Source organism: Struthio camelus, chromosome 19 (assembly GCF_040807025.1).
Source record: "Struthio camelus isolate bStrCam1 chromosome 19, bStrCam1.hap1, whole genome shotgun sequence".
Classification (NCBI taxonomy): domain Eukaryota; kingdom Metazoa; phylum Chordata; class Aves; order Struthioniformes; family Struthionidae; genus Struthio; species Struthio camelus.
In genome coordinates this window covers 10,819,709-10,830,382 of record NC_090960.1, presented here as the reverse complement: position 1 = coordinate 10,830,382, position 10,674 = coordinate 10,819,709, and the positions used below count along the sequence as shown (strand labels likewise).

Genomic DNA, 10,674 nt, shown 5'->3' with positions numbered 1-10,674 from the left:
TGCGTTAAAGAATTTGGGCCTGAAGACGGACATTCGGATACACTTGGAGTTGCTGGCTAGTCCCTGTCCTGGCTTGAGTGTCTCCCTGAACTTCCTTTAAAATCAATGGAGGGAAACCAGCAGCTCCTGAGGTGACTTGTCTCACCCTAAACCACCGCTGTAGTTTGGCAGTCGGACTGATCCTTTGGGTGTAAAAAGCTGGGGCGCCTAACTCGGTTTCTATTTCAGGCTCCAGTTTTAGTTCCCTCTTACGGGCAGTACACGAGGGGAGAAGTCGGGAATGAAGGCTGGTGTCTGGTAAGAGCACGTAGGAGTAGCTAAAGCGTGTGGGGAAAAGCAGAAGGGAGGGAGAGGAGGTACCAGCTCTGAGGTGGAACCGTACCCGGTCCCCGCCGAAGGGGTGCGCCTGCTGCCTCCCGCCGGGCCCTCTGCCGCCCCGGGGCGGGGGGGAGCGAGCGGCAGCTAACGGCCGCCGGCGCCATCGCGGAGACCGCGGGGGGCGCCTCGCCGCTCACCGAGGAGAAACAACCACCGCGCGCTCCCGGCGGGCCGGTCGCAGGGGCCGAAACAAGCGGTGGGAACTGAAGCGAGGCCCCGGCGGGGGAGGCGGCGGCGGCGGCGGCGGCGGCTTCCCCTGGGCCTCCCGCCCGCGGAGCGGCAGGGGCGGAGCCGCGCGCCCGGCCGCGCAGCCGTCTCTGCCTCCTTTCGGCCCGTGCGGCGCCCCGTAGCAGGGCGGTTCCGCCCGGGACGGCGCGCGGGGCCGGCTGGGGCAGCGCAGCGCAGCGCAGCGGCCGTTGCCAGGGTAATGCGCGCGGGAGCCCGGCTCGCGGTCCCCCCCCCTTCCCCCCCCCGGGGCACCGGCCTCTTCACCCCCTTCCCCGCGCCCCGGCGAGCCACCGGCCGTGAGGGAGGGCTGGGGAGGGCCGGGCCGGGCCGCGGCTCCCGCTGCTGCGGGAGAGGGGCGCGGCGAGCCGCATGGCGGCGGCGGGTGGGCGGGGCCGGACCGGGCCGGGCCGTGTGGGGGGCGGCGGCGCCTGAGGTTGGCGCGGCCGGGACCGGGGGCGGGGGGGGGTGGCCCGGCGGGCTCGCCTGACGGTCGCGCCGCGTTTCTGCCCTGCTGCCGCTGCCAGGGAGCCGCTGACGGCCGGCCGCGGCGATGGCGTTGAGCGAGATGGATGGAGACGGCTCCGAGCCGGAGGAGAGCAAGAACCTGGAGCCGGATGTCATCGCCAGGGGAAATATTCTGGAGAGCTTCACGGAGAGCCAGGAAGTCAGGGGGCTCATCGGTAACCTCCGAGCAGCGTTTGGGGACCTGGTGACTCGAGAAACGACAATTGAAAAATTCATAGGTAAGCCCAGCGTCCAAAGGGACTGTGTTCTATTCTTGTTTAAATGACTTTAACGCAAAAAAGCGCTGAACGCTAATTTCAGGCTAGAAACAACGTTTGGGCTTTATTAACAGATAGTTTGGCCTAACTTTTTTTTAAACTCGTTTTGTTTTCCAGGTATATATTCTGTTCAGCCCTAGTAATTAAAATTCGGGTCTTGGATTTAAGAAATCTGAGTTTTGAGCCTTGCTTAGCTGCCCTGTGCAAATACAGACAGTAATTTAGTTAAAAGTTTTCAGAAGTGTGTGCAAGTTGCAGGCAAATGGTTTGATGTGTAGAAGGCCTGACTCACTATTTTAAAGAGTAATTTATTATCTGCCGCTTACATGGGTTTTGACTATAAATATAGCCCTACCTACAGTGTTTCTGAGACCCAAGCAGTTATTTGTTCAGCGATCTGATATCCATATACTCTCCCGCAGAGGTAGAGGCTTCCTTTAATGGTTACTTGAACTGACCTGAGAAATGTATCAGCTGGCAAAAGTTGCAGTTGTGAGAAAGTTCACAAAGGTGAGAGAGGACCAAACTATCTGAAACACATGGAGCTCAGTAAAAACAGTAAAAAGGGGCATCTTTTGCTTTAGCAAGTGTTCAAATGGTGTGACTAGAGGGGAAAAAAAGGTAGATTGTATTTGTTATTACTGACCGTAAGTTTGTATGTCTTTATCAAAATAAAGTCATTTTTGTATCTATTTGCTAGAAACGCATGCATTTTGTATTTTAAGATGGTCATTTCATCTTCTGAGTTTTACATCTCATAGAAAATATAAGGAGCAGAGTAACACAAACAAAAAAGACAGCTGACTCCACTCAGACTGCCTAGGTGTTTCTGAATGGAGGCAACTCGCATCTTAGTAGCCCTGGCCCTGTGCTGTATAATGAAAGCTAGGCAAGCGCTAGACATCAGCTGAATAACTGGTGGTGTAACTATGTTCGTGTAACAGTGTCCTAGGTAATTAGCCTGTTAGACTGCTCGTCTGTGAAACGGATATGATACCCTGAGCAGATAATTAGCAAAGACTAATTCAGAGTTTTGTGTATTTACAAAACAAATTATTTTGAATGCATTAGCATTTTGCAAATACTTTTGCAAAAACTGTGAAATTATAAAAACTCGCTAACAACAAGCATTGCTACAGTGTCTGTTTTCACCAAAAAGAAACTAGGTAGGCAAACAATGAACCAAAATGCCCCAAAATTGGAAATCTGGCCTTGCAGAAGTTATTCTGCAAGGAGAATTATAATTTATAGCAGGAAATGGACTCCGAGTTCAATTGACTAAATATATAAAACAATTCATAGACAGATTGTCCTGGAATAAGGAAGCCTGTACAAGAAGTTATTACATCTGCTGCCTGCGATCCGGTGTTGAGGCACTTCTATTCCTCCTGCCCTTTCTAAGAAAAAAAATCACAAAAGGTATAAATACACACACGCTGTTAGGTTCTGAATTATTTGTAGGTATGAGGAAAAGAAGCAGCTAGCACTGTAAATAGTTGCAATAGAAGCATCTGATGGGTATGTTGTGGCAGCTGCACCGACTTCTCCACTGTCACTTTTCTGCCCATGGTTTTAGAGTTGTGTTGCTGATTATTCAATAGTGTGCTCCACTGACTTGTAATTATTATTAATCTGTCCTGCATCCTTGATTAAATTAACGACCGTGATTTATCTGAGGAAGTTAATAACGAACGTGTAACTGCTCAGAAGGAAGAACGCTCGTATTTATGTTGATTGTTCGGTATCAAAGGTGAAAAGGCAGAATTTGATGGGATAGCAAAGCATGTCCCGGAAAATCTCAGCCTCTGAAAAGCCATCATCTGCCTCTGGAACTGATGATCCTCCTGTGCCTTGCTGTCCTTCATGTTATATATACTACCTCTGTGTGTTTACGTTGTCTGTATTTCTGGCCTACCTGCGTGCATCTCTCCTCTATCACGTTAATGAGAAACCTTGCTTGGCTACCCACTGAACCACTAACTTTTGCACTTCTTGGGAGCACGTCCTTTTAAAATTGGAGGGTATGGCTGTATAATCCTGATCAGAAGAGCATGTCGTTGCCCAGTAACTGCAAAGGTTAGTATACTTAACTTTGGTAGGCACTGTATATATTGTTCAGTATCTGGTTATAAGATTTAGTGGGAGAATGCAGGAAAAGGAAGGGTTAAAAAGATATTTTAGTTTTAATTTAAAAAGACATTTTCTGACTAAATATCTAAAAGGATCCAGGTGATCATCGGTGCGATATTGGATTGTTTTGTCATCTCTTCTGAAAACTAACTTTCATTTCTGTAGCTGCTTTGCATTGATTTCAGGTTTAAATGGAAATACTTCTGTTTCTACAAACTGTGGCATGTTCTTAGTATTCCCAGTATTAAAGGGCATATGATAGACTGTTTTTCCTAAAGTCAGTTCCCAAAAGAAAGAAAATGTATTGATGACAGCAAGATGAAGCAAGTAGTGTGAAAATTTTTGAGGAGCACAGGATTTAGGGGTTAGTAATAGCTACAGTTTGTATTTGTCCAGGTGGTTAATGACAAATTTGTTTAATCATATCAGGGATTTTTATTCTTTGCTGAATAATTTCCTTTGTTCTATTTCAAAACAAAAACAATTCTAGCTCTGAGAATTGTGATGAGCACCTTCCAGTGCAAAGGGATAGTGTATTTTTTCCTATGCCCAGGAAGCTTAAAACAGAGAGAAAAAAATTTCGCAACTCCTGTATCCTGTTTCAGTCCAGATCCTTAAATATGTTCCAAGCATGGGAAGGAAGATATCCTTGTGATGGAGCCCTGTGTGTCCAAGGAGAATTTTCCCATGGCTCTCTTAGCCCCACGGCTGAAAAAGTCTTCATGCTCCTGCGCTTCTGGGTGTTTATGTGTCGTTGTGTGTGTATTTTTGAAAAGAGTTAGTTACCTGACATGGTAATAAGTAGAATAGTGTGTAGAAGTAAGTGGAATTTGGGATGTTCAGGGAGAAGAGTTCTCCAGGGAAGGATAGCAACAAGCTGAGTGACTGCTTGTTTTAGCTAGCTGTGAGATTTGTCCGCAGTAGTGTGAGACACTCCTGGAAGGGAGTTAATGATTCGGTATAGGTAAATGTTAGTGCTCTAGAAGTGGACAGACCATATGGTTACAGTAACTTCTCTGAACTCTTCCTACTTTTTGACCTCATTTACAGATGGTGGCAGCGCTTAGCTCTAGGGTATTGAAATCTTACACTAAAGCTGTCTAGAATCAGGGATGTTTCTCACATTTAATACTGTTAAGGGCCTCTAATTTGAATAGCTTTTCACAAATATCTTTTCCTTTTCAGTTATAATGGACAAGTACCAGGAGCAACCTCACTTGCTGGATCGACACTTAGGTAGAAATGTCGTCTTTACGTTTTTTTTTGTTTTTTTTTTTAATGTATACGTGAAAACGTATTAAGCCAAAAAATCCTTACTTGCATTGCAAATTTGCTGTGGTGGGCATTACATATATGACTATTATCTCCCTCTATATTAAAAGTATGAGAAATTCAGAGCTACTATATGTAGTTTCACTTTTTTTTCCTCTCCTTTCATCAGAGTGGATGATGAATTCATTATTGGATATAGTACGGGACAGTGGATCTCCTCCCCTGCTAGTTCACCTGGCTTTTAAATTTCTTTACATCATTACGAAGGTAAAAAAATGAAGTTTAACATTCTGTAATTGAAAGTATGTGAGTTTCCTATATTTTCTTTGTTCTTTAAATAATTTAAACAACATTTTGCATTTTTAAAAATAGTGTAAAAAGAAAGGTATAGTCTGAGTGCTGCAATGAAAAATTTAAAATATAGTTAAAATATGAGTTTTTTTTTTTTTTTAATTGTATTGACCCGTGTATTCAGAGAGTCAACGCTTTTCTGGGGTTGTGAGAATGACTTTCACCCATTTGCAGTTCCATAAATCTTTTTTGGCTGTTGCAGCTGTTGTCTACATTGGGAAGAATTGAGAATTGTCCTCTAAATGTGATAAATACCTAGTCTCTTGAAAAAGGATGCACTATTTCTTTTGCTTTTCATTTTTATCAGTTCTTCCTATCTGATTCCGTTGCGATTCTCTTTCCATGACAAAGTCGTGCTGTTGCTTTTGTCTACTTTATTTTCACCCACTCCCTGGATGTGTTTCAGTTTGTGTTAGAATTTTGCTTTTACTCCTTCTGTTACCTAGCTGAGCTCAGAGAAGTAGAGAAGTTTGTGGATGAGACCCTCGGAGACATTGTTGAACAGTGTTGTTGAGCAGGAGGTATATCTTGTAGAAGGGTATCCAGGTTCTTCTTCCCAGATAATGATGTTCTTCCCAGATATATCCTCCTGTACCAATGACACCCTTTCAAGGTTGGGCACTCCTGTTAAAAGGAAGTAGGCTGGAAAGTGACTAGGGTATTGTTGTATTTTAAAATTGGTTCTACAGCAGATTGAATTTTGAAAAGGCATTCTACAAGACTTACTGTCCAGGGCTTTCAGAGAAAATAAGCTTCTGTGATGTTAAAGAAATTTGTTTTAAACTGGCTAAAAGGTAGGAAAATAAACAGCTGTCAGTGGACTCCCACAACTGTCCTTGCTGGGGCCTGGGTTGTTTGATTATATTCCTAAGTGATCTGTAAAAAGGGGAGGATAGAGTGGTAATACAATTAGCTGATGGTGTTTAATAATCCAGAGTAGTAAAGAGCAAGGTCTGAAAACAAAAAATTGCAGACTCTGGGATACTGAGTGATAAAATGATGGTCATAATACAATGATTAAAAAAAAAAAAAAAAAGGAAAGTATGATGAAAATTTAGATGGACTGTACAATTACATAGTGGTTCAGTGAGGCTTTTCAGCAGTCTGTGCCAAAAGTAAATATAAATACTCATTGAGCGGGAGCTGATCATCTTTTGAGCCAGTTCTTAGGTGTTTATTTTAAAGAATTATCCTTCCTTTCATTCTTAGTAAGCTTATAAAGAGTCAAAAAACCTGAAGTATTTAAGAAATGAGTTCATATTCTTATGGTTCTTACTACATGGGGATCATATATAAGAAGCTCCTCAAAGGCTTTTTTCTTTTTCTTCAACACTTAAAGATGGCAGATGGCTTACTAAATTATGAAACTGTTTCTTTTGTAGGTGAGAGGGTACAAACTTTTCCTCCCACTGTTTCCTCATGAAGTAGGTGATCTACAGTCTGTTTTGGATATGCTTGTAGACCAGAATCCAAAAGACTGTGAGGTGAGAACTCTCCATGCTTTCTGTTTAACTCTTTTGTTTCCTACAGAATTCTGCAAAATTCTGCCAAAAGAAATGTTACCTGAATAGTTGCATATCATATTGAAGTCACCTTGTCAGAAAATAAATATTGTGTTATTGAGGGAGAGGCCTTATTATATTTTTCTTTTATTGAATGTGTTCTATGGATTTAGAAACAAAGAGGTTGAGGTAGGAGTAAAATTTTTAACTACTCCTGGGAGGGAAGAAATTAGTATAAACAACAGTAATAGGAAAGACAGTGAAAGATAATGAACTTCTAAAAGGTGTAACTGAAAAATTATCTTCCTGCTACACATATCATTAATTGGTCACATTAGTTTAGCTTGAAGCTGTAAAAGTAAAATCACAGGAAATGGAGTAGTTTAGTTTTCAGGTCTTTATTTCTGTTTCTTAATATCGGCAGGACAAGTTTTTAAAACCATTAGGTTTTCAAATTTGGTACGAGATCTCCTGTTTTGAGGAGTAAATGTGTGTAGGAAATGAAGATGATTTATTTTCTTTGTTCAATTTCATGATTTGTCCCTTCTGTCCCCATATCTATCTTCAGATCTATGGGGGGCTTTTTTTTTTCCTTTCCCCTTTGTTTTGAAAGGAGAGAGTTGAAGGTTAGGGAAAATTGAATAATTCTGCCATGAGGCATAAATCCCTTGGATTTTTGCCTTTTGGTAACATATTCCTGGGTATGGAGAAATAACATAGAATTTCAGATTTTGTGCTGCCTGTTTGTAATTTCAAGAACAATGTAACACCATTTCATTAGCTGCCCTGCTGATTTAAGTTTTATTTGGCTGAGAATGTTCTGAGCAAGAATTATGATTGCAAAAAATATTTAAGCAAAGTCTTTTTAGGCGTGAATTGAGATACGTATTTCATACGTAGTATTTCATACTGTTATGTTAGGAAAAATAAAAATTTCCAGAGGCTTTTTGAGATGGATGAATTTGAAGAGAGATCTAATCTATTATAAGGAACAACATCAAATTATTTAAAAAACTCAAAAATAAATTCTCTACTCTAAATTCTAATCAATTTTTAATACGCTTTATTGCTTCTGAGCACTTTGCCATTGTTACTGATGTAGTTGTACAGCTTTTATTTCTTAAAGAGCAATTTTCACAAAACTAAACAGAATCTTTTTTCTTATGACTGTTCACAGATTAAGTATTCTTTTTATACACACAAAGCATTGATTTAAGATGTATTAACTTTTACGGTGAAACCTTACTTTAGAAGCTCCGTAAAAGTTGCTTCTTGTCTGTCTCTCTCTCTCTAAACAGTTGTAACTAAAGTTGTTTCAATAAGCCCATGAAAACAATAAGTAAGAAATTAGAAAGAACAACATATTTCTCTCCAAATCTTTTTCTGTTGTCGTGCTTTGTCTGGGAGTATAAATGTTCTTTTTCTTCCTCTCCTTTCCCTATCTCCACACAGGGAGTCAGTTTACTGATAATTTAAGGTTGTTTTTGGTTGGGATGCTGATGCTGAGGGAAGGAGGAAACAGGAAAATGGCAACATGCAGTTTTGCTTTGGGAAGGAAATAAACATCTCTAGATTGCAGGTTCGGAGGAGGTGGTCCTTTAACTTTGTCACTGTTTGGGATCTCTTGTACTTCTGTCTCCTTTGGTGTTTCAGAACATTCAGGTTTAGAGTTTTCTCTTTATCTTCTTAGTTTGAGAGCTCCTGGGACCTAGTGGCTAATGTGTGCTCGAGGCATTTTGTTGGAATATGTTCTAGAACATGGAGTGCATATTTTATTTTACCACTCTTTTCCAGACTTGGGAGACTCGTTACATGCTTTTGTTATGGCTCTCCATGATATGCTTGATTCCTTTTGATCTGGCCCGTTTTGATGGAAATATTATTTCTGAAGAAGGGCATACTCGAGTGCCAACCATGGATCGCATACTGAAAATAGCAAAAGTAAGTATAATACATCCTGTAATACATTCAAACCTTTTTTTTTTTTTTTTTTTGGCTTAATCTTTCAATATATAGTAAATTCTCATCTTTCCAAAATATTATTTAAGCCCATATTTTCTGTATCTAATCTGTAAAGAATTTCTCTGTAGCTTTGGAATCTTTGATATGTTCTTTGATTCTTTAATGTGAAGTGAGACTGTTCCTTTTTTTCCTAAAGTAATGAACTGTTTTGTTTTATGACTGTGATGTGAATGCATACTTTTTACTATATAAGCTTTTACTTTATAAGCTTCTAGAATTTGAAAATACTAGCTAGTTTTCCTGAAAGCCAAGTCTGATGATTTACAGAGGAAATTACCATTTGATCAGGAAGAGTAACATATGCCTGAGAAGCTGTAACTGCCTGAGAAATTTTCCACAAAGATACTAAGCTTTCAGTAAGCATAAACAGAAGTGGGTAACTTGTAAGCCCTTTAAGATAAAAATAAACAACCCCTAACATACACATACCTGAACAACTTCTGCTTTTGACAGTAGCAGCTCTTAAGTGACTTATCACTTGTAGACATGTAGTAGTACAAGTACAGCTGTAATTTAAGGTTTCAGTAAATGTAAACTTGTTTTGAAAGACACTAGAAGGGAGACTGTTGTCTGGGATATGGTTTGTTTTAATTTTTTACTGTTTTAGGCTCAGTATAATGTTTGTAAACATTTCATGTACAAAGTGGTTATGTAGTTGCATTATTAAATCTACATGTATGAACTCTTTCACAGTGAATTTTCTTTTACTTTTAGTGTTACTTGGTTGTCAGTGATAAGGCTCGAGATGCAGCTGCTGTGCTGGTTTCAAAGTAAGTCCCTTTTGTGCTTCTTGGCAAGAAAATAAAAAACCTCACTCCCTTCTCTCCTGCCATTTTTCAGTCGTGACAGCGTTACTAATGGTAGTGTTGGGAGGACGCGAACTTTGGCAAGGGTATATGAAATGTTAAACTTGCTTGAATTAGACCCAAATTGCCTTCTTACTATTGGAAGTGTTGTGTGTTCTTCCGTTTACCGACGAAACAGTTATCTGTCAAAAGTGGTAGTTCTTTAGGGCTGACAGAATACTGTTCAGAGTGCTTTCTCTGGTTTCTAGGAACTTAGAAAAGATCACAGAGTCAGAGAGTGGTTGAGGTTGAAAGGGACCTCTGGAGATCATCTAGTCCAACCGCCCTGCTCAAGCAGGGTCACCTAGAGCAGGTTGCCCGGGACCCTGTCCAGAGGGCTTTTGAATGTTTCCAGGGATGGAGACATCACAACCGCTCTTAGAGTTATTCAGTTGTGTGTTCAGACAACAACAAAATTGCCTGCAACAGACGTGCAGTTGTTCTGAGTTTTTTTGCATCACTTCAGCTTAAAATGTTGCTAGGGTTGTTATAAATTTGAAGCGGTCGGCTTCTATATCTCTTCTGTCCTCTCCTAATGTTTTAGTGGAGATTGGAATTAATGTGTTTTAGAAAATATGAGATTATTTTAATCACTTTCATAGGAATAGATTACATATAAAATATTGCCATGACAATTTCTTAGCTTATGCCTTTTGCATAAATGAGAAAATGAGGTGTAAAGCAGTAGAGGACCAGGCCTTGCATCTCATAGTGATCATGAACTATGACTTAGTGCAATATATAACTTTTCTAAGGGATATGTTTTTTTCATTGGTGATGCATACGGAAGTAAATGATAAAGGACCTCAAGTGTGGTAGTATACAAATCTAATTCCAGCGTAATCGATCAGAAAAGAACTTTAATCAGCTCGGTTTGTGATTTCCTTTCTTTTTTTTTAAAACAAACAAACAAACAAAACCCCCAAAATCCTTATGCTAGCATATACCATATCTATGCTACCATATACCATAGCTACACTAGGGGGCTCTGCCAACATAGTTTTTGCCAATGTAGCTATAGGAGCAGTAGGAGCAGAGGCTCTGTAGGGTGAAAGAGATTAAATGCTGAGAGTGGATGTAGGTAGCTAGGGTGAAAAATAGAACCTATGTTAACATTTTTCTTTAGGTGGAAAGAGGCACAAAATTTACAAGCTTAATTATATC

The 10,674-nt window shown here is 40.7% G+C and overlaps 1 protein-coding gene across 6 annotated transcripts in view; it reads left to right on the top strand.

Annotated features, from left to right (window-relative positions):
- The first annotated feature begins 238 nt into the window (after nt 1–238).
- TBCD (tubulin folding cofactor D) overlaps nt 239–10,674 on the top strand; it is a 131,972-nt gene continuing 121,536 nt past the window's right edge. For 3 of the 6 annotated variants that reach the window (XR_011135445.1, XM_068913426.1, XM_068913425.1), the window contains exons 1-8: nt 701–802; nt 1,131–1,349; nt 2,691–2,807; nt 4,704–4,754; nt 4,960–5,057; nt 6,524–6,625; nt 8,438–8,584; nt 9,380–9,435. Coding sequence is in view for 5 of the 6 variants with exons in the window: in XM_068913426.1 (XP_068769527.1) it covers nt 1,157–1,349; nt 2,691–2,807; nt 4,704–4,754; nt 4,960–5,057; nt 6,524–6,625; nt 8,438–8,584; nt 9,380–9,435 (764 nt within the window). In the remaining variant the exon portion in view is untranslated. Of the gene's footprint in view, nt 298–645; nt 803–1,130; nt 1,350–2,690; nt 2,808–4,703; nt 4,755–4,959; nt 5,058–6,523; nt 6,626–8,437; nt 8,585–9,379; nt 9,436–10,674 lie in introns of those variants that run through there. The other 3 variants (XM_068913428.1, XM_068913427.1, XM_068913429.1) reach the window with 3 other exon arrangements.